This window comes from Lepus europaeus, chromosome 15, assembly GCF_033115175.1.
Source record: "Lepus europaeus isolate LE1 chromosome 15, mLepTim1.pri, whole genome shotgun sequence".
In the NCBI taxonomy this organism is placed as follows: domain Eukaryota; kingdom Metazoa; phylum Chordata; class Mammalia; order Lagomorpha; family Leporidae; genus Lepus; species Lepus europaeus.
In genome coordinates, this window is record NC_084841.1 from 58,778,114 (window position 1) to 58,802,203 (window position 24,090).

At 41.4% G+C, this 24,090-nt stretch overlaps 1 protein-coding gene across 2 annotated transcripts in view; it reads left to right on the forward strand.

The window, feature by feature from the left end:
* Positions 1–24,090, forward strand: part of FCHO2 (FCH and mu domain containing endocytic adaptor 2) — a 142,178-nt gene that overhangs the window by 10,473 nt on the left and 107,615 nt on the right. For both annotated transcript variants that reach the window (XM_062212237.1, XM_062212236.1), the window contains exons 2-3: positions 7,255–7,346; positions 20,991–21,065. In XM_062212237.1, the coding sequence (XP_062068221.1) occupies positions 7,255–7,346; positions 20,991–21,065 (167 nt within the window). The remainder of the gene's footprint in view (positions 1–7,254; positions 7,347–20,990; positions 21,066–24,090) is intronic.

Below are 24,090 nucleotides of genomic sequence, written 5' to 3' on the forward strand. Positions count from 1 at the left end.
ATATTTTTCATTTTCAGGCAGAATCAATCTCTCTCTCTCTCTCACACACACACACACACACAGAGAGAGAGAGAGAGAGATTGAGAGATTGAGATCTTCTACTCCTCAAAGGCCTCCAGCAGCCAAGGCTGGGTCGGGCTGAAGTAGGAATCTGGAACTCCATCTGGGTCTTTCAGGTGTCCAAGCACTTGAGCCATCATCTGCTGCCTCTTTTAGAATGCATTAACAGGAAGCTGGATTGGAAGCAGAGGAACCAGGGGTCGTACCGGATCTCTGATATATGTAGGTGTCCTAAGCAGGGGGTCAACCTGCTATATCCCCACACCCACCCTTGGATTGGATTTTATTTGCTTCAGTCAGTGGACATTAAATGAAAGTGCTACCTATTTGTAAAAATACTTTGAGATTAGGGGCTGGTGTTGCAGTATGGCAGGTAAAGCTGGTGCCTGTGACACCAGCATCCCTTATGGGCATGGGTTCATTTCCTGGCTATTCCACTTCCGATCCAGCTCTCTGCTAATGACCTGAGAAAAGCAGTGGCAGATGGCCCACTGCACCCACGTAGAAGACCCAAATGAAGCTCTTGGCTTCAGCTGGCCCAGCCCTGACTGTTGTGGCCATCTAGGGAGTGAACAAATGGATGGGAGAGTTCTCGCTCTCTCTCCCCCTCTTTCTCCCTCTCCCTCTTCCTCTCTCTCTCCCTGTAACTTTGACTTTCAAAATAAATGCTTTGGGATCAGCAGATGAAAGATCTACACACCTTGTGCTTGTCCTTGACAGCAGTGGTTGTTCATAGCTGTTTTTGTCAGTTGGTAATACAAGTTTCTCTGCAAGAATTTCTTTTTTCTTTAAAAAGAATTATTTATTTATTTATTTGAAAGAGTTACAGAGAAGCAGAGGCAGAAGCAAAGACAGGTCTTCCATCCACTGGTTCACTCCGAGATGGCCACAACAGCTGGAGTTGGGCCGATCCAAAGCTAGGATCCCGGAGTTTCTTCTGGGTCTCCCACGTGGATGCAGGGGTCCAAGGACTTGGACCATCTTCTACTGCTTTCCCAGGCCATAGCAGAGAGCTGGATTGGAAGTGAAGCAACTGGGACTCCACAAACAGTGCCCATGTGGGATGCCAGCATTGCAGGTGGCGGCTGTACTCACTACCCCACGGCACCAGCCCCCTCTGCAAGAATTTATTGGTTAAACTAAACTATACCTGTACCCATGCAGAAGTTTGTCATATACTTAACCACAGGCATCCAGGAAAGAAAATTCATAGTGAGGTGCGATGCTGTGTTGCTGCAGTGGAATAAAGCCTCAGCCTGTGGCGCCGGCATACCACGTGGGCACCAGATTGAGTCCCTGCTGCTCCACTTCCTATGCAGCTCCCTGTTAACGTGCCTGGGAAAGCAGTGGAGGATGGCCCAAGCATAGCTTTGGATCAGCTTAGCTCTGGTTGTTGCAGCCCTCTGGGGGGGTATACCAGCAGATAGAAGACCTCTCTCTCGGTCTCTGTCTCTGTCTCTACCTGTCTCCTTAATTCTGTCTTTCAAATAAATAAAATAAATCTTTAAAAAAATACATAAAAATAGTTGATTTTTGAAAACAACTCTGGTGAGATATATTTTATATGTCATTCAGTTCACTCTCTTTTTTTTTTGGCAGGCAGAGTGGATAGTGAGAGAGATAGAGAGAAAGGTCTTCCTTTTTGCCATTGGTTCACCTTCCAATGGCTGCTGCGGCTGGCGCATCTCGCTGATCTGAAGCCAGGAGCCAGGTGCTTCCCCCTGGTCTCCCATGCGGGTGCAGGGCCCAAGGACTTGGGCCATCCTCCACTGCCTTCCCGGGCCATAGCAGAGAGCTGGCCTGGAAGAGGGGCAATCAGGATAGAATCCGGCGCCCCAACCGGGACTAGAACCCGGTGTGCCGGCACCGCAAGGCGGAGGATTAGCATGTTAAGCCACGGTGCTGGCCTCAGTTCACTCATTTAAAGTGTACAGATCAGTGGTTCTTGGTAATAGTCATAAGTATGTGCAGCCATCATCACAGACAACTGTATAACATTTCTTTCTTTCTTTTTTTTTTTTTAAAAATATTTATTTATTTATTTGAGAGGCAGAGTTACAGAGAGAGGGAGAGACAGAGAGAGATCTTTCATCTACTGGTTCACTCCCCACAGGGCTGCAACAACCAGAGCTGGGCCAGGAGCTGAAGCCAGGAGCCAGTAGCTTCATCTGGGTCTCCCACATGAATTTAGGGGCCCAAGCACTTGGGCCATCTTCCACTGCCTTCCCAGGCCACTAGCAGAGAGCTGGGTCAGAAGTGGAGCAGCTGGGACATAAACTGGTGCCCATATGGGATGCTGGCACTGCAAGCAAAGGCTTAATCTACTGCACAACAGCGCCGGTCCCTAGAACATTTCCATCACCTCAAAAAGATGCCTCCGTGCCCTTTATCAGTCACCCCTCACACTATAGCTTCACCCTCCAGGCAGCCATTAATCTACTTTTTGTCTCTAGATTTCCTATTCTAGACTTCTAATGGGAATGAAATTGTGCAATATATGGTCTTTTGTGGCTTGCATCTTTCTCTTAGCATAATGTTGTCAAGGTTCATAAACGCAGAATGTATTAGAACTTCACTCCTTCTTATGGCCCAGTAGTAATCCATTGCATGGGTATATCACATTTTTCAATTCCTCATCAGTTGATGAGCAGTTTTGGCCCAGTGTAATAATTCATTTTATGTGTATATCACATTTCTGTCTGCTCATCAGTTAATGGATATTTGAATTGCTGATGTTAGGCTATTAGAAATAGTGCTGCTATCAATATTACACAGATCACTTTGTAGACATATGTAAAATGGTGATCAAAATAATTTCCTTGTAGACAAGTCAAAGTGTTGATCAAGTTAATGCATTAGCCACCTTATCATTGATCACCTCCTTTAAGATCCAGGCACTTGGGTGTGGGATTTAATTCTAGGGGGTGATAAAAATGTTCTGAAATTGATTGGGAAGTATGTGTATACTATAAACTATAAAGTAAGCTTTTGACATGATGATAGTAAGCATGGCTTTTTTGTTTGATGCCTTGACTTTGAAGTGGTTTTTTTTTTTTTTTTTTTTTTTTTTGGATTTACTTATTTATTTGAAAGGTGGTATTACACATACACACACACACAGATCTTCCATTTGCTGGTACTCCTCAGATTGCTGCACCACTTGTGCCTGAGCCAGGCTGAAACCAGGAGCCTGTAACTGCATCCCGGTCTCCTAGGTGTGTGGCAGCAGGTTGAGGACTTGGGTCATCTTCAGGTGCTTTCCCAGGAGCATCAGCAGGCAGCTGAATCAGAGGTGGAGCAGCTGGGACTCCAGCTGGTGCCCACATGGGATGCAGGCATTGCAGGCAATGTCTTAACCCCCTGTGCCACAGTGCCAGCCCCTGAAGTTTTGTTTTTGTTTTTTTGAAAGGTATATGTGAATGTTAATATATGTATGCTATATATATCTATCCATGTGAAGTATTTTTTTAAAAAAATATTTATTATTTATTTGAAAGGCAGAGTTATGGAGGGGAGGGGAGATATCTTCCATCCACTGGTTCACTCCACAAATGGTCACAATGGCTGAGGTTGGGCCATGCTGAAACCAGGGTCTGGAGCTTCTTCTGGATCTCCCATGTGGGTGCAGGGGCCCAAGCACTTGGGCCATCCTCTGTTGCTTTCCCAGGTACATTAGCAGGGAACTGGATCAGAAGTGGAACAACTGGGTCTCAGACTGGCACCCATATGGGATGCTGGTGTCACAGGCAGCTGCTTTACCCACTAGGCCACATGCTGGTCCCCCATGTGTAATATTTAAAATACTTTTAGTTCATGATCAATAAATGCTTGTGTTTATAGGTTTGTAAGGTTGTTTGGAAAAATGGTCTGATTATTGAGAGGCAGAATAGAGAGGCAAGGAGCGCCTATCTTCTGGTTGCTCTCCAAATGCTCATGATGGCCAGGACTGGGCCAGGCCAAAGCCAGGAGCTGAGAATTCAATCCAGGTCTCCCTTGTGAGTGGCAGGGACCCACCCAATTGCTGCTTCCTAGGATCTACATTAGCAGGAAACTGGAATAAGGAGCTGTATGCAAATATTAAACTTGATATAGGATGTAGGTATCTCACTCCTGCATATTTTGACCTAAGTAAATTAATGAATTTCCAAATAGGAAGACGTAGTAAGTGGATTTGTAATCTTGTAAGGTGTTTATATTTAGCCATTATTCTTGAGCTTGATGTCTTCTGTATCACAATTCCTGTTAGGATGAATTTTTGTTTTCTTTTTTTTTTTTTTTATGGGTGGTGGTGGTAATAAGAAGTAAATTTTAGTGTTTTCACTAGTAGAGTTTTGCCTCATTTTAGTTCATCCTGCTCCCCTACTCCAAGTGTGACCATCTCCCTGAACACGGTGTCCTTCTGGCTCATCTCTGGAGAGTGAACCTATGCTTCTTGCACAGTTCATTGGAGGTTTGTCATTTGGTTGTGTTGGTTTTGGAGTTGGGGATCCTAAGGAGTATGCTGCTTCGTTCTGGCAGGTTTTCTTTCCAAATGAGGACCTAAGGAATAGTAGCCAATAGCATACCATATTACTGTTACTGTATTAGCATTATTGTACTATATAATAAACAAATGAACTCATTCCATTATTCATAACTAAGTATGAACTAAATAATGTGGTGTTTGGATATCTGAATTTCCCAAATAAGTAACTTGTGCCTTCAACAGCTTCTTATTCAGAACATAGATTTCTGAATGTAATATAACCTTTTCCTGATAGCTTAATGTTTGCACTTCTGTAAAAGTAAAACATTCAGGACCTGTGTCCTTACTTACTAGGTGGCCTCCAAGTTATTGTCTCTAAAAAATACTTTTGTTATTTTCCCTGTCAGCCTTATAAATATTCTGTGTGCTTGCTTATAATACCTATATACTTCTGACCTTTTTTTGATTTGCCCTTCAAATATTTATAATGCACATTGGGAGGCCAGGTAACCTGACTTGTTAGAATCACGTACAAATGGGGCCAGCACTGTGGCGTGGGAGGTAAAGCTGCTGCCTGGGGGCCGGTGCTGTGGCGTAGAGGGCAAAGCCGCCGCCTGCAGTGCCGGCATCCCATATGGGCGCTAGTTCCAAGTCCCAGCTGCTCCACTTCTTAGCCAGCTCTCTGCTATGGCCTGGGAAAGCAGTGGAAGATGGCCCAAGTCCTTGGGGCCCTGCACCTGTGTGGGGAACCTAGAAGAAGTTTATGGGTTCAGATTGGCACAGCTCAGACTGTTGCAGCCAACTGGGGAGTGAACCAGTGGTTGGAAGACCTCTCTCTCTGTCTCTTGCCTTTCTGTAACTCTGCCTTTTAAACAAATAAATAAATCAAACAACAACAACAACAAAAAAAACATGTACATTGAGGACTGGTAGATGCCAAATGAGAACTCTGGACATGAGAGCTTCATACTTGGATTTCATGGTTTTTGATTTCAGGTTTTGTCTTTGGTTATTTATGATGACATTCTGGGAGTAAGTGGATAATCTAATCAGATACACTTATGTAGTGTCTAAGTAAGGGAATCCTTTAGAGGACTTGGACCTTCACTTTTTATCTATACTTTTATTTACATATCTGCATGATCTGATTTCCTTGTTATAGACTAGTAATGATGGTTACCCCTCTGTATTTTGGCTGGAATAAATTTGTTTGTAAAACCCAGCAGAAGTAGAAAACCAAAGTTAAAGAAGACATTTATTTATTATCTGTCTTAAATATAAAAAGTTTTGGAAGCCAAATAGATAATGTTTGGATTAGTAAGAGACCATGGTTTTATTTTATATTCATCTCGATACATGGAAATGGATGCTAAGGATGTTTGCATTACTACTAATATTAATTGTACTGATGACAAACACATTACTGGCTATTTAAGCTGACAAGTTTGTTAGAGACCACTTCAACTATAAATTTCTGTTTCCTGTTTTCAGTGAACTATTGAAAATTTGGTTTCAGATTGCATTACATTTGGTTAAGGTATTGCTTTTATTTCCAACAAATATATTCAGTTCTTAATTAGTATTTTCAGTGATTAAAAATGAAAACTGCTAACTGTAAAGATAATTGTTTAGTTTATCAATAATCTTTAATTTCACTGATTAACTTGACATTTTAAATGTTTTCTTTGTTATGATTTACTCATATAGGATTTACAGGATTAAATAAACATTTTTCTAGGATTGTGTGGCAGTCTGATCCTATTAATTTCCCATTAGTTTAATAGCAACTAGCCTGTTTCTTCTGTTAAAATTTTATGCTTTTGAGCCAGCGCTGCGGCTCAATAGGCTAATCCTCCACCTTGCGGCACCAGCACACTGGGTTCTAGTCCCGGTCGGGGCACTGGATTCTATCCCAATTGCCCCTCTTCCAGGCCAGCTCTCTGCTGTGGCCCGGGAAGGCAGTGGAGGATGGCCCAAGTACTTGGGCCCTGCATGCCATGGGAGACCAGGAGAAGCACCTGGCTCCTGCCTTTGGATCAGCGCGGTGCGCCGGCTGCAGCACCCAGCCTCCGGCAGCCATTGGAGGGTAAACCAATGGCAAAGGAAGACCTTTCTCTCTGTCTCTCTCTCTCACTGTCCACTCTGCCTGTCAAAAAAAAAAAAAAAAAAAAGAAAGAAAAATTTTTTTATCCTTTTCTTATTTTCCAGGTTGAATTTCTTGAAAGACAGAATAGTGGTTATGTAGTGTTTTGTAATGGTCGGGGCTTATATTATTAGTGCCATTCTGTCTGGACTCAGAAAGTCAAGATTTAGTTGTTTTAAAGCACAAATTCTGAATTAAACAATTAGAAATACCTTAATGTGTGTTAAAGGAATTAAAGTGGGATTTGTTAATGTGTTTAAAAGACCCATTTTTCTGTTTTCTAAGTTACAATGCATATTATTTGCTAAAATTTCAGAGTTAATTTCATTTTGTCCCCTTAAGAGTGTTTCTAAAGTGTATGCATTTGTGTCTGAATGTGTTTATACATGTATATGTAGTAAATTGAAAGCTTTATCAAAGCATTTTGAATTGCTTTGATGTAGTTTAAAATTATTTAATGAGCAGCAGTAGTCTTAGAGAAAAACACCTCACCTAGGTATAAGAATTACAGATTAGTGTATGGTTATTGTATTCTTAAGTCATTTTATCTTTATTTTTGTTGAACTAAAATCTTTTTAAATTTTAGGGGGAAAAAAATAGCGGCTTTGATGTCCTCTACCATAATATGAAACATGGACAGATATCAACAAAAGAACTAGCAGATTTTGTAAGAGAAAGGTATGTATTTTTTAATAAGTAATTTCTTTAGCAATTTATTCTCAATTTAAATTATAGAATATAAATAATTGAGAACATTTTAGTTGTTTTTGGAATAATCAAAGCACACTTTTAAAAATTATATAATTTTTTTAAAGTAGTGGGTTTTATCATTTGCAAACCTGAGGTCTATATAGTGACCCAAATTGGCTTTTTTTGATTTCAGATTTAATTATTTGAGAGAGTTACAGAGAGAGAGGGAGAGAGAGAAAAAAAAATCTTCCATCCACTGGTTCACTCTCCAACTGGCTGCAACAACCAGGGCTGAGCCAGGCTGAAGCCAGGAGTCAGGAACTTCATCCAGTTCTCCCACATGGGTAGCAGAGGCCCAGACACTTGGGCCATCCTTTGCACTTTTTCCAGGCCATTAGTAGGGAGCTGGAACTGAAGCAGTAGAGCCCGGACATGAACTGGCACCCTTATGGGATGCTGATGTTGCATGCAGTGGCTTGCAGCCAAGCTACTTGCCCCAAAGTGACATTGTTAAACCTGTGGTTCACAAACTACTGTTTGAAAATATTATCTAAATATTTTTGACTGGATGTGTTAGCTAGATGATACAGTATAAAAATAGAGTCATTTTGTAGGATATTATTTCTCTAAGTAAACATGTTAAAATAATTTAAAATGACAAGTTTTCTGAACTCATAGTTTATGTATTATGACAACTCATTGTAAAGTTGTACATTATTTTTTAAAATCCTGCAAATTTATAAAATGTTATCTTTAAGACTGTTGGAATTTAATTTTTATTTACTTTTATTTTTCTGAAGATTTATGTATTTGAAAGGCAGAGTTACACAGAGGGACACACATACACACACACACACAGAGAGGGGAAAGATCATCCAAAATCTTCCATCCACTGGTTCATTCTCCAAATGGCCACAATGGCCAGGCCTAGGTCATAGCCAGGAACTTCTTTCAGGTCTCCCATGTGGGTGTAGGGGTCCAAGCACTTGGGCCATTTTCCACTGCTTTCCCAGGTGTGTTAACAGGGAGCTGGACCAGAAGTTGAACAGCTGGGACTTGAACCAGTGGCCATATGGGATGCCAGCATCACGGGCAGTGGCTTTACCAGTTATACCACATGCCAGCCAAGATTTAATATTTAAAACTATTAAAAGTCAGTTATAGTTCAAAATAGAACAGAATTCAAAGATACTACTACATCTTAATGCTATTTTATGGTTGGCCCCACTTGGCAGTTTTCTATATGTGTACATTAAAAATCTTTGTTCTGATATGTGGGGATATTTTACCTTTAAATACCTGCATTTGTTTATGTACTTTTCCAACAATATGTACCATACCTTGTTTGCTGTATGCCAGGCACTTGTTTGGATTTTGGAAATATGGTAGTAAAGACACAGCTGTCGTCTTCATGGAGTTTACATACTGACAGGAATTGGGGAATAGCTGATGTCACCTAAGACTGATTCTCTTCTGTCTGTCACCCCCTACTGCAGTTGGGAGGGGTCCAGAAGCTCTGAGTTCTCTGGGTAAGGCCTCCCATGGCTTCTGTGCGTTGTTGTCAGGAGTAGAGAGGAGGCCTCTGAGCTCCACATCTCCTGCTGTGTCCCCTCGCCTTCTCCCTTCCCCAGCACTTAACCTAACTACTCTCACAAGTATGTCTTTTAGCTCTGTTTCTCACAGTCACTATAAGAAGGCCAGGATTCCTGAACCTTGCTCAGAATCCAGCTTTTCCTGATTCTGTCATCAGTGAGATAACCTCCTACTTCCACTCCCCCTTCCTTGCTTTATTTTTCATCGTAGCATTCACATCCACCTGATATAAGTGTTATTTTGTTTATTAGTCTCTTCCCACTGGAATACAAAGCTTACAGTGGCAGGAAATTTTTTTTGGTCATTTTTGCTTATTTTTTACCCTGTCTCCCTGCACTTGGGATAGTGCTTGGCATTTAGTAGGCCCTCGGTGAAGGTTTATCTCATTTAACTCTTAAAACTCTAAGACCCATTCTATAGATGATAAAATTGGGGCCCTGAAAGATTAAAGTCAGTAATTCAGACTTTCTTCTCCTCTTCTCCCCTTTCTTCTTTCCTTCTTCTTTTTTTTTTTGTGTGTTTTTTCTTTTTTTAGAAGCTGTATTTTATTTATTTGAAAGGCAGAGTTACAGAGAGAGAGAGAGAGAGAGAGAGAGCGCGAGCGCTTCCATCCACTGATTCACTCCTCAAACAGCCACAGTGGCTGGGGCCGGGGCTAGGCCAGGCCAAATCCAGGAGACAGGAACTCCATCCAGGTTTTCCATGAGGGTGTCAGCGACCCATGCACTTGGGCCATCTTCTCCTTTTCCCAGGTACATTAGCAGGGGGCTGGATTGGAAGTGGAGCAGCCAGGACTCATGTGCAGGCAGCTTAACCTGCTGTGCTACAATGCAGGCCTCTCATTTACATTTTTAAAAAATTCTATTTTATCTGAAAAGCAGAAAAACAGGGAAGGAGGGAGAGTGACAGAGAAAGATCTTCCGTTCACTGGTTCACTTCCTGCCAGACTGAGACCAGGAGCCTGGAAATCAGTCTGTGTCTCTCATGTGGGTGGCAGGAACTCAAGCACTTGGGCCCTTGGTGGAAGCAGAGTAGCTGAGACTCTAACCAGGCTCTTTGATATGAGATGTGGACATGCTAAATGGTGACTTAACCACTGCATTAAATATTCCCCTCACCCCATCGTTAAGTCTTGAAGTCAGAAAGCGTCAGTTCTCCTCCTTTGTTCTCTTTTAGTATTGTGTTGGTTATTCTGGATCTTCTGTTGCTTTTGGTTCTTTGGTAGTAGGAGGAAGATTGCCTTGACTATTCCTACACATGTGTTTTGGCACACATATATACACCATTTGTATTGGAAGTGTCCCCTGGGAGCTGACGCTGTGGCGCAGCGGGTTAATGCCCTGGCTTGAAGCTCGGGCATCCCATATGGGCGCTGGTTCAAGACCCGGCTGCTCCACTTCTGATCCAACTCTCTGCTATGGCCTGGGAAAGCAGAAGAAGATGGCCCAAGTCCTTGGGCCCCTGCACCAGTGTGGCAGACCGGGAAGAAGCTCCTGGCTCCTACAGTCTGACCATTGCGTCCAGTTGGGGAGTGAACCATCGGATGAAAGACACACACACACTCTCTCTCTCTCTTTGCCTCTCCTCTCTCTCTGTAACTCTGGCTTTCAGATAAATAAGTAAACTCTTAAAAAAAAAAAAAAAAAAAAAAAAAAAAAAAAAAAAAAGGAAGTGTACCCTAGAACAGAATTGTAAGATCATAGTTTCAACTCTAGGATGATGCTTATGAATTTTCCAGGGTGATTGTGCTGATTTACCTATCACCATCCTTGTTTGAGAGTTCCATTTGCTCTATGTCCTTATGAACACTTAGTATTGTCAGTTTCTATTCTGATAGTAGTATTTCATTGGGATTTTAATGTGCATTTCTCTGATGAATAATGAAGTTGAGTGTCCTTAGTTTTCAAAAGGTTCATGGTGAATATATCATAAAAAACTATGCATTGGGGCTAGCGTTGTGGCATAGCAGGTTAAGCCTTTGCCTATGATGCTGGCATCCTGTATGGGTGCTGTTTCAAGACCTGGCTGCTCCACTTCTGATCCAGCTCCTGGGATCTAATGTACCTGGGAAAGCAGTAGAAGATGGCCCAACTGCTTGTGCCCCTGCACCCATGTCGGAGACCCGGAAGAAGCTCTGGGCTCATGACTTCCGCCTGGCACAGCCCTGACCATTGTGGCCATTTAAGGAGTGAACCGGTGGGTGGAAGATCTCTTCTCTCCTCCTCTCTTTGTAGCTCTGCCTTTCAAATAAATAAATAAATATTTTGTTTTTAAAAAAGCTATGCATGAATTTCAAGCTTTGTTTGCATCAAAATAAATGTAATTCTTAATTCCATAGTTCCACAAATTTTCTGAAGCATCCTTGTATTTGTCATTTGCATTTTATGAAGTGCCTGTTGGTTTGTTGCTTGTTTTCCTGGTTTCTTTTTTCCTTTTTATTTATTTTAATCATTTGTTAAAGATTTATTTGTTATTTGAAAGGCAGAGTTACAGATAAAGAGGGAGAGACAGAGAGAAAGAGAAATCTTACATCTGCTGGTTCACTCCCTAAATGGCTGCAATGGCCAAGGGTGGGCCCAGGTTGAAGCCAGAAGCCAAGAGCTTCATCTGGGTCTGCCATTTAGGTTCAAAGGCCCAAGTGCTTGGGCCATCTGCTTTCCCAGGTACATTAGTAGGGAGCTGGCTTGGAGCAGCTGGGACCGGAACCTTCACCTATATGGGATGCCAGTGTCACAGGTGACTGTTTAACCTGCTGTGCCACAAGGCTGGTCCAAGAACTTCTTAAAAAATAGATTAGGGAGGGGTCAGTTTTGTAGCGCAGTGGCTAAGCCACCACTTGAACACCAACACCAGCATCCCCTGTCAGAATGCTGGTTTGAGTCCCCACTGCTCTGCTTTTGATCCAGCTTCCTAAGGATGTGCCTGGGGAGGTGGCAGAAGATGATCCAAGGATTTGGGCCCTTGATACTGATGTGAAAAACCAGGATGGAGTTCCTGGCTCCTGGGTTTGGCTTGGTCCAGCCCTGGCTTTTGCAGCCATTTGGAGAGTGAACTAGTAAATGGAAGGTCTCCCTGTCTTTCCCTCTCTATTTATTGCTCTACCTTTCAAATAAATAAAAAAATAGAAAAATAGATGGGAGGTGGGCTTTGGGGCACAGACTGGGTGAAGCTGCTGTTTTGCACTTCTTTTTTTTTTTTTAAGATTTATTTATTTATTTGGAAGTCAGTTACACAGAGAGAGGAGAGACAGAGAGAGACACAGAGAGACACAGAGAAAGAGAGAGAAAGAAAAAGAGAGAGAGGGAGAAAGGGAGGGAGGGAGGAGGAGGGATCTTCTATCCTCTGGTTCACTTCCCAGATGGCTGTAGCAGCCAGAGCTTTGCCAGTCTGAAGCCAGGGGCCAGGAGCTTCTTCCATATCTCTCATGCGGGTGCAGGGGCCCAAGAACTTGGGTCATCTTCTACTGCTTTCCCAGACAATAGCAGAGAGCTGGATTGGAAGTGGAGCAGCCAGAACTTGAACTGGTGCCCATATGGGATGCTGGCACTGCAGGCTGCGGCTTTACCCACTGTGCCACGGTGCCGGCCCCCCATTTCACTTCTGATCCAGTTTCCTGCTAATGTGCCTGGGAGGCAGCGAATAATGTCCAAGTGCTGGGGTTCCTGCCACCCAAATGGGAGATGGAATTCTTGATTCCTGGCTTCTGCCTAGCCCAGCCCAGGCTCTTGTGGGCATCTGGGGAGTGAATCTATGGATGGAAAGTATCTTTCTGTCTCTCTCTGTCACTCTGCCTTTCAGATATATAAATTCTGATAAATCGCTTTGTAGTTATGTGTTGCAAATACTCAATGCACACACACAATTCATTTTTATACATGTATTGATTGTCATAGCCACTTAGCAATTCTTGATAATTCTGATATTGTATCTGTAGATTCTTTTGGATTTTCTATGTATTGTCATATGTGAATGACTGTTTTATTTCTTCCTTTCCAGTTCTTAGGCCTGTTCTTTCTTTTTCTTGACTTACTGTACTGGCTAATACATCCAGTGTAATGCTGACTAGAAATGGTGATGTTGGGCCCCTTTGCCTTGTTTTAGTCTTATATTTTCACCCTTAAATATAATGTGTTCTAATTTTTAATGTTTATTTTAAAAATTTTTATTTGTTTGAAAGGCAGAAAAATAGACAGAGATAGACACAGAGATTTTCTATCCGCTGGCTCATTCTCCAGACACCAGGCCTAGGTCAGGCCGAAGCCAGGAGCCAGGAACTCAGTCTCTGCCTCCCACTTGGGTGTCAGGGGCCCAAGCACTTGGGTCATCTTCTGCTGCTTCTCTAGGGGTGGGAATCAGCAGGAGGCTGATGGGAAGTAGAGGAGTCAGGACCCGAACCAGGCACTCTGATGGGAAGCAGCATCTTCCCATCACTGTGTCAAATGCCTGCCCCTGTTGTAGTTTTTTCTACTATTTTTGGAAATTATGGAATTTTCCCTTTTGTGTACCATTTGGCAAAGGTGTGTGTTTTTGTTTGTTTTGTTTTCCATTTCATGAATGGATCTTGAATTTGGTTAAATATTTTTCCTGCATCTATTAAGATGATATGGTTTTCCTTCCCCTCTCTGCTCCACTCTCTTACTCTCCTAATGTGAATTATTGAAATTTGAAATTTGACCGACATCCTATTCTTTATACTACTGTCTTATGTAGAATTTTTACATCTGTTTGCATGAGTGAGATTGGCCTGAAAATGTCCTTTTCCTACATGTTCTTGTTTTGATTTCAAGGTTTGTTGGCTTCATAAAGCTGGGGAGTATACCTTATTTTTGTATTCTGTGGAAAAATTTGTGGAAGGTTATTTTTTTTCTTTGTGTGTTTACTGGGATGGTTATCTGGACTTGAAATTGTAGGTAGATTTTAAATTACATATTCAATTTTTTTATTGGTATAGGACTATTCAGATTTTTCAGTTTCTGTTTCATAAATTGTATTTTTCTGCATTTTTTCCCATTTTATCTAAACTTTCACTTTTATTGGCTGAAAGTCTTTTTTTTTAAATAGGATTTTATTTATTTATTTGAGGGAGACAGACAGACAGACAGAGGGAGAGACACAGAGAGGTCTTCCATCTGCTAACTCACTCCGCAAATGGCTGCAGTGTTTGGAGCTGGGCTGTTTCGGAGCCAGGAGCTTCTTCTGGGTCTCTCATGCAAGTGCAGCGGCCTAAACCCTTGTGCCATCTTCTACTGCTTTCCCAGGCCATAAGCAGAGAGCTGGATTGGAAGAGGAGCAGCTGGGACAGAACTGGCGCCCATATGGGATGCTGGCGCTGCAGGTGGAGGCTTAGCCTACTATGCCACAGCACTGCCCCAATTTACTATAATTCTTGATATATTTTGGTTCAAATCTGTCTTCAGAGTTGTCAGACCTTTTTCTGTAAAGGTTGAAAAAGTATTTTAAGTTTTGTGATCCATCTGGTCTCTGCAGCTATTCATCTGTGCTGTTTTAGTGCAAAAGCAGCCATAGATAACAACAAATAAATAAATGAGCATGCAGATTTGGCCGAGAAAGCTATAAATTGCTAACTTCTGTATTATTTTAGTATTTGTTTTCCCTATTTTATATTTTTTCTCTTTCATGCTTTCTTTTGGCCCATTTATTTTTAAGAATTTATTTATTTGAAAGGAAGAGTAACAAAGGGAGACAGAGATCTTCCATCTGCTGGTTCATACCTGAATGTCCACAACAGCCAGAGATGGGCCAGGCCAAAGCAACAAGCCAGGAACTCCATGTAAGTCTCCCAGTCGGATAGAATGAACCAAAGTACTTGAGCCAACATCCGCTGTCTCCCAGGTGCATTAACAGGAAGCTGGATTGGAAATGGAAAGTAGCTTGGACTGGACTCAGCATCCCTGTACGCTTTTTTTTAAAGTTCTGTTTTCTTCCTCTATTAGTTGTAAGTAGGACTTTCCTCTGTTATTCTTTTTTTTTTTTTTAAAGATATACCCCCTTCTTTTAGATTTATTTTATTTCTATGAAAGAGTTATTGAGAGACGTAGAGACAGAGAGAGGTCTTCCGTCTGCTGGTTCAGTCCCCAAATGGCCGCAATGACCAAGCTGAGCTGATCCGAAGCCAGGAACCAGGAGTCAGGAGCTTCTTCCGGATCTCCCATGTGGATTTGGGGCCCACACACATGGACCATCCTCTGCTGCTTTCCCAGGCCATAGCAGAGAGCTGGATTGGAAGTGGAGCAGCTGGGACTTGAACCGGTGCCCATATGGGATGCTGACGCTGCAGGCTGGGGCTTTAACCCACTGTGCCACAGTGTCGGTCCCTTCTCTGTTATTCTCTAGGTGATTATGTTAGAGACTTTAGCATACTTTCTGGATTAACATCTAAAGATAATTGATACTTTTACCCTCTTCTCAAAAATGCACAAACCTTGGAACACTACTACCTCTGACATGTATGCCATTTGTATGTATGTGTGTTTAACTTTTACCCTGGGAATAAAAAGTATTCTATTTTTCAGACAGTTTTTATTGTGAAAATGCATGTTTACCTGATGTTTTTGTTATATATATTTAGATTTTTTTTCTGAAAAGTATGAAACTTAGTGCAGGAATAAAGACAGTATAAACCACTGAGTAGTCAACTGTAATTCAGTTTCAATAGTTTCTAGCATTTTACCAGTCTGCTTAAAGCAAATGCCTGGCACCAAATGTTTATGTCCCTAGAATTATTACATGAATTTTGAAGTAATTAAGGCCTAAAATAATCAAATTATTCACCTATGAAAATTGATGATCAATTTTTATAATTCAGTTAATTTATTCAAGCTGTGTTTTATTCTTCTGTATTACTAATTTTATGTAGCTATTATTTGTTTATTAACTTTTTCTCTGATTCTCCCTCTTATAATCCTTTTTCTTCTGCTTTAAAAACATCTTTAATATTGTGGATTTTCTGGTGATAATTTCTCAATCTTTTTTTATTCTGATCATATCTTTATCTTCATTTGGAAACCTTTTTTTATTAGGGACAATTTCAAACATATACAAAACCTTAAGTCCGTTTATATCTGTAGGAGATAAAGACTTTAAAAACATACAAGTACAGTGGCCGGCGCTGTGGTGTAGTGGGTAAAGCTGCCGCCTGCAGTGCTGCATCCTGTATGGATGCTGGTTCAAGTCCTGGCTGCTCCACTTCCAATCCAGCTCTCTGCTATGGCCTGGGAAAGCAGTGGAAGATGGCCCAAGTCCTTGTGCCCCTGCACCTGCATGGGAGATCTGGAAGAAGCCCCTGGTTCCTGGCTTCGAATTGACACTGCTCTGGCTGTTGTGGCCATCTGAGGAGTGAACCAGCGGATGGAAGACCTCTGTCTCTCTGCCTCTGCCTTTCTGTAACTCTGACTTCCAAGTAAACAAATAAAATCTTAAAAAAAAAAAAATTCAACTACAGGGTCTAGTGCTCTGGCAGAGCTGTTTAAATCGCTGCATATGACACCAGCATTCCATACTGGAATGTCAGTTTGGGTTCTGACTATTCTGCTTCTGATCCAGCTGATATGCTTGGGGAGGCAGTGGACCATGGCCTAGTGACTTGGCCTCTGCTGTCCATGTGGGAGGCCCGGATGGAGTTCCGGCTTCTGGTTTCGGTCTGGTGCAGCCCTGGCTGTTGTGTGGCCATTTGGGAAGGGGACCAATGGATGGATGATCCCTCTCTCTTTGTCTCTCTCTGTGTCTGTCACTCTGTCTTTCAAATAAATAAATAAGTAAATAAATCTGTGTTTTTTAAAAAATGTAGCATTAATTTCTTAATATCACCAAATGTGCAGCCCGTGCTCAGTTGTCTTCCGTTGTCATACACAACACACAACGTGCACTCTCTGTAGTTGATTTTATTTTATTTTTTGAAGATTTATTTATTTATTTGAGAGGTAAAGTTAGAGAGGTAACTTTGCCTCTCTCTGGAGAGACAGAGAAGTCTTCCATTCACTGGATCACTCCCCAAATGGCTGCAATGGCTGGAGCCAGGCCAGTCCAAAGCCAGAAGCCAGGAGCTAGGAGCTGCTTGGGTTCATGGGCCCAGCTGCTTGGGCCATCCTCTGCTGCTTTCTCAGGCCATTAGCAGCGAGCTGGATCAGAAGTGGAGCAACCAGGACAGAAATCGGCACTCATATACGATGTCAGAGCCATATTTTTTTTAAGTCTTTCAATTTATAGGTTACTTCCTCTTTACTTTTGTTGTTGTTGTTGTTGTAAAGGAAACCAGATTTATTTGGTCTACACAGTGTCCTGCATCTTTGAAAATGCTAATTGCATATCCATAGTTTCATTTAACATTTTTCTTTGTCTCTCTATATCCTATTGTCATTTATACCTACCAACTTGATCAAATTGCATTCACTGTTTTGAAAACACTGCTTCTAGGAGACCTTTACACTTCTAGTAATGTCTGTTTTATGATGTTAGTGGTTATTGATGTTCATCACCAACTCCTTATTTCACTAGGAGTTTACTTTTGTTTGCATTTTTGCTTGGTAAGAAATTCTAATTGGTAGATTGTTTTCTTAGCAAATTCTTTTAATGTTAGTCCATTGTCTATAACTGAAATGTTTGCAACCAGTCTGGCTGTTACTACTTTGAAGGTAACATTTGGTGGCCAGAAGGATTTGGATCCTTTGAAGATATTCTTTGATTTTCAATAACTTTACTGTGTTGTGACTAGGTAATAGATTTCTTCTCATATCGCTTAATGTTTGTTGGGCTGCTTGGTTCTGGAGTCTGATATAGTTTGTACGTTTTGGAAAATTCTTTATCATTAGTTCTTCAAATAGTTCTTCTGACCATTCATTCTCTCTTTGCTCTTTGCTCTCTCTCTTTTGAAAGTTTTATCTATTTATTTGAAAGGCAGAGTTAGAGGCAGAGGCAGAGAGAGAGAGAGAGAGGTCTTCTATGCGCTGGTTTACTCCCTATCCGGTGAAGATGCCCAAATACTTGGGCCATCCTCCACTGCATTCCCAGGCCGTGGCAGAAAGCTAAACTGAAAGAGGAGCAGCTGAGATTTGAACGGGCGCCCATATGGGATGCTTGCAGTGCATGCGGCGGCTCTTCCTGCTACATGGCAGCGCCAGCCCCATTATGGGCTTTTTAACTATATCCTTTCTGATTTTTCCTTTATTTCATTCTTTTGTCTTAGAGCTTTAATCTGGGATCTATTATTATTGTCTGTCTTCCAGCTAACTAATTCTCATTGTAGTGTGTGAAATCTGTCATTAAATCCATATCTGTTGGAATATTAATTTTAATAATATTTTTCAAATCTATAATTTATGTATTTTTTCCAGATATGGTGTGCTTTTCTCTACTCCTTTTAAATGATTTCTAGTTCTTTACTGAATAAGCAGTTTAATTTTATCATCTTAACATTGGGAATCTTGCTTGTTTGTTCCTGCTAGTTTTTGTTTAATGTTATCTTTCTTTCTTTATATGCCTGATAGTTTTGTGAATACATTTAAAATGTTCATACAAAATCCGATATCAGAGTTTGAAAGATTTGGTCTGCAGTTCCTATTGCTTGCCTGCTTAACAGTTCATCCTTACCTGTGGGATGTTACCTTTTGGAGCTCATTGTAACCGAGATGGAATTTTCCATGCTTCCCACCAAAGCTCTTACATTTGTCTCCCTTGTCCTGAAGGTTGTTAAAATCTCTGATGCATTTCTCAGCTTCCTGACTTCTCTTCTCAGTGCGCCCAAGGGAAAATCTGTCCCACATACCTGACTTCTTTGGATAGCCTTTTCTTGGATCTTGGCCTACTGATTCTTAACTGCCTCATTCAGTCTTTGATGTTTGCTCTCTCTCTCTCTGTCTCTCTCAGATTTATTTATTTATTTGAAAGGCAGAGTTACAGAGAGAGAAAGAGGGAGAGCCACACATAAAGATAGAGCTTCCATCTGCTGGGTCATTCCCAATACGGCTGCAGTGGCTGAAACTGGATCAGGCTGAAGCCAGGAGCATGAAACTGCATCTGGTCACCCACATGGGTGCAGTAACCCTAGGTCTTGGGCCATCTTACTGCTTTCCCAGGTGCATTTGCAGGGAGCTGGATCAGAAGTAGAGCAGCAGGGACTTGAACTGGTGCCCATATAGGATGCCCATGCCACAGGTGGGAGCTTAACCTGCTGTGGCACAGTGCTGGCCTCAGTCTGATGGTTTTCAGTTAGACCACTCCCTGCCTTCCTGCCACCCGTGTTCTCAGTGGGAGGTTTTTATGTCATAATCATATTCACTGTTACTGGAAACTGAACCACTTTTTCTTGCTGTTAAACTTTACTGTTGATATTAATGTTTCTTTCTGAACTAACTTTCTTTAGATGATCAAAGAAGTATTCTTATAGTGTGGTATTGTTTTAAAGATACAGAAAAGAGAGCTGATGTGGCTTAACAGGTTGGGCCCACCATTTGTGATACTGGCATTCCTTATCTGAATGCCAGTTTGAGTCTTGGCTGCCCTACTTCCCATATAGCTACTGCTAATGTGCCTGGAAAGGCAGTGGGGGTTGACTCAGGTGCCTGGGCCCCTGCCTCCTATGTGGGAGGCCTAGATGGAGTTCCTGGCTTGTGGCTTTGATCTAGCTTAGAACTGGATGTTGCAGCCATTTGGAAAGTGAACCAGCACTGGAGGGTCTTTCTCCCTCTCCCTGGGCCCCATACACTCTGCCTTTCAAATAAAATCTTTAGGAGAAATACAGAAAAGTTTAAAGGATCAGAAGTCAAAATGCTGTCAGTCAGAGGTGATTCAGATCTCTACATATATTTTTTCTTTGGGCAGTTTATATATTGAACAGATGATTTGATGCAAGAACATTGAGGAGATCTGGATTTTGGATGTTAGAAACAAAAAGTTAATTGAATGAAACGATGGTGGTTGGTTGTAGGATGTTCCATTGTTAAGGGTAGCACATATAATGAGAAAGACAAGGGTAATTATGAGAAAGGTGAGACTATAAATTTTGTAATGTTAAGACCAAAGCAGCCACATATTTTGTATTTATAAGTTATGTTTTTCCCCATATTTCATGGTTTCAGTGGTTTTATTTTATTTATTTAAAAATTTTGGTGTACTGTTTCTGGAGCTGAGAATCTTATATGCTAAATAGTAGTAGTGTAAAACATAGTTTTCTGGTGTGAAATACTTATTTGTTAATATTTTAGATCTAGGCCGGCGCCGCGGCTCACTAGGCTAATCCTCTGCCTTGCGGCGCCGGCACACCGGGCTCTAGTCCCGGTTGGGGCACCGATCCTGTCCCGGTTGCCCCTCTTCCAGGCCAGCTCTCTGCTGTGGCCAGGGAGTGCAGTGGAGGATGGCCCAAGTCCTTGGGCCCTGCACCCCATGGGAGACCAGGATAAGCACCTGGCTCCTGCCATCGGATCAGCGCGGTGGCCATTGGAGAGTGAACCAACGGCAAAAAGGAAGACCTTTCTCTCTGTCTCTCTCTCACTATCCACTCTGCCTGTCAAAAAAAAAAAAAAAAAAATTTAGATCTAATTGCATAATAAACCTCAAGTTCAGAGATCTCAGACTTGCTGATGAATCATATTTAGTTTTGTGCAAATGACTGTCTTTAATGTTCTAATAAATGTACATCACAGTGTTGAAGAATAATAAAACTATGTTCTGTATACCAGGGAAGTATTAAATACAAATAATTTATCATGATAAGTCAGCTTATAGAACAAGAGAGAGAATACAAGAAACAGCATTGTTATACTTACTGTTTATTAGTGTTAAAGACAAAAAAAAAGGATGACTTCATTAAAATTTTTTTATGATGTAAATTATACCAACTTGTTTTCTGAAGTAGATGTTCACAGAGAACATTAATAGAGGCCAGAAATGTGTGACTGCATATCTGCTTATTTTTAACACTGGGGTGTGTTTTTATTTCTGCATTTTAACTGTATTTTGATAACTTTCCTGTGTTTTTGCTTTCTAAACAAGAGATATGTTATAATATGGAATTTGATTTAACAGAGCTACAATAGAAGAAGCATATTCCAGGTCAATGACAAAACTAGCAAAGTCCGCAAGCAATTATTCACAACTTGGGTGAGTTAATGTCTTCCTCTTTTCCGGTGTTCATTTAGGTGAAGTTCTCTTTTTTATGTTTGAAGGTTTTTATTTAATGAATACAAATGTCATATGTACAGCTTTTAGGGGTATAGTATTTCTCCCCCCCCCCCATTCCTGCCCTCCCACCCCCGCTCCATTCCACCTCCTACTCCCTCTCCCATTCCATTTTCCTTTAAGATTTGTTTTTAATTGACTTTATATTCAGAAGACCAACTCTGTGCTAAGCAGAGATATCAACTGTTTGCACCCACACAAACACAAAAAGTATAAAGTACAGGCCGGCGCCGCGGCTCACTAGGCTAATCCTCCGCCTTGCGGCGCCGGCACACCGGGTTCTAGTCCCGGTCGGGGCACCGATCCTGTCCCGGTTGCCCCTCTTCCAGGCCAGCTCTCTGCTGTGGCCATGGAGTGCAGTGGAGGATAGCCCAAGTGCTTGGGCCCTGCACCCCATGGGAGACCAGGATAAGCCCCTGGCTCCTGCCATCGGATCAGCGTGGTGCGCTGGCCGCAGCGCGCCTACCGCGGCGGCCATTGGAGGGTGAACCAACGGCAAAAGGAAGACCTTTCTCTCTGTCTATCTCTCACTGTCCACTCTGCCTGTCAAAAAAAAAAAAAAAGTATAAAGTACAGTTTGAAGACAAGATTTACTGTTAATTTTTGTAGTGTACCTCATTAAGGACAGAGGTCCAACATGGGGAGTAAGTGCATAGTGACTCTTGTTGTTAATTTAACAATTAACACTCTTATTTTTGATGTCAGTGACCACCCAAGGCTCTTGATATGAGCTGCCAAGGCTATGGAAGCCTTTTGAGTCCACAAACTGTCAGTATTTAGATAGGGCCATAAGCAAAGTGGAAGTTCTCTTCCCACTTCAAAGAAAAGTACATTCTTCTTTGATGGCCCCTTCTTTCCACTGGGTCTCAGAGAGATTTTTCATGTAGAACTGTTTTTGCCACTGTGTTTTGGCTTTCCATGCCTGAAATGCTCTCATGGGATTTTCAGTCAGCTCCAAATGCCTTAAGGGCTGATGCTGAGATCAGAGTTCTGTTTAGGGCATTTGTCATTCTATAAGGCTGCTATGTGGACTGCTTCCCATATTGGAACTTTCTCTCCTTTGCAATTCTATCTATTGTTATTACCAGACACTTGGTCTTATTTATGTGACCTCTTTGACTTTTGGTCCTATCTGTATGATCAATTCCACGCTTAATATGATCATTTTATCACATAAGGTGGGATTAGTGCCACCCAGCTAAATGGGATTTGGAGTCCCATGGAAAACTTTTAGCTTAGGTGAAGTTCTTGAGAATATTAAATTCTCACTGAGGCTATGATAATACATAACTATGGTGATATATAGTTATATGTTATTTAATCATGGGAATAAGTTCTGAGAAATTTGTCATTAGTTGATTTCGTTATTGTACAAACACTATAGAGTGCTTAAACTAAAATCACCGTGACTTGATGAAGTGATACAATCTCACAGGACCACTGCAGTATATTTGGTCCATAGTTGACTGAAAGGTTGTGTGACTTATGACTGTTTCATGTACTTTTTTTTTTTTTTTAAGATTTATTTTATTTATTTGAAATGCTGAGTTACAGAGAGAAGTAAAGTCAGAGAGAGAAGGGTCTTCCATCTGCTGGTTCACTCCCCAGAGATCACAACAGCTGGAGCTGAGCCCATCTGAAGTCAGGAGTCAGGAGCCTCCTCTGGGTCTCCCATGTGGATGCAAGGGCCCAAGGACTTGGGCCTTCCTTTGCTGCTTTCCCAGGCATATTAGCAGGAAGGTGGATTGGAAGTGGAGCAGTCAGGGCTCGAATCAGCACCCAAATGGGATGCTGCCACTGCAGGCCAGGGGCTTTAACTCGCTGTGCCAGAGTGCGGCCCATTATGTACTTTTTAAAAATGTTTCTGTCTTAAATGAATGTATTCTTGACAGGAAGTATAATTGAACTTGCTGGATCAAAGCAAATGAAACTTAATTTTCCTGTTTATTAAACTATATAGTCATTCAGTAGTATAAGTTTGAGGTTATAAATGTTGTGTTACACATGTGCTAAGTATTTGAGTTTCCTGTAATTTCATTTAAATTCTGTCATAATTTAACTGTGATCTTTAAAAACTTGCTTTATTGGGGTGGCCATCTAGTGTAGCCATTAGGTACTTGGGGTATCTGCATCCCAAATTGGAGTACCTGGTTTGAAGTCCTGGTTTCTCCACTTTAAATCCAGCTGCCTGCTAATGTGTACCTTGGCTGCAGATGATGGTGCAGGTACTTGGGCCCCTGCCATCCCAAAGGGACACCTGGGTTGAATTCCCAGCTCTTGGCCTGGCTGTTGTGGATACTTGGGGAATGAATCAGCAGATGGAAGATCTATGTCTGTCTTGGCCTTTCAAATTCAAAATGAAAAAAGATAAACTTTATTGAAATTATTAAAAGGCGTTAAAATGTCTCCTATTATTATATCTTCCTTCTAAAATTGAAGAAATATGTTCCTATAAAATAAAATTATTGAGAAGACTGTATTTAAAATGAGAAGATATGCTCATAGCTATAGTAACTATGTCAGAAATACCTGTATGATCTGAGCCATAAGAACTCTGGAAAAGAAAACCTAATTATCTAAAAATTTGGGAAAGGGATATATTTTAGCTAAGATGTTGGAGATGCTCAGTACGATTCCTTTATATATCTGGGGTTCTGATGAATCTATGGATCTCCTGACATCTGGTGAAAGATTTAGTGTAGATATTAGTTTATTTTTCCAATGAAGAAGTTATGAATTATCATACACAAAGTATCATTCACAGATGATTCTGTGATCTCAAAAATGGTTAAAATGACTACAAGCAAGTATGTAACTTCATCTTCCCTTCTTTTTCCGTCTTCCTTCTTCCTTCTCCCTTTTCTGAAACCCTCCTTTTTCTAAAGGCTTCATGTTGATAAACCTCTTCTAAAACATAATTTCTTTTTTATTGACCACGGTAGAGCTC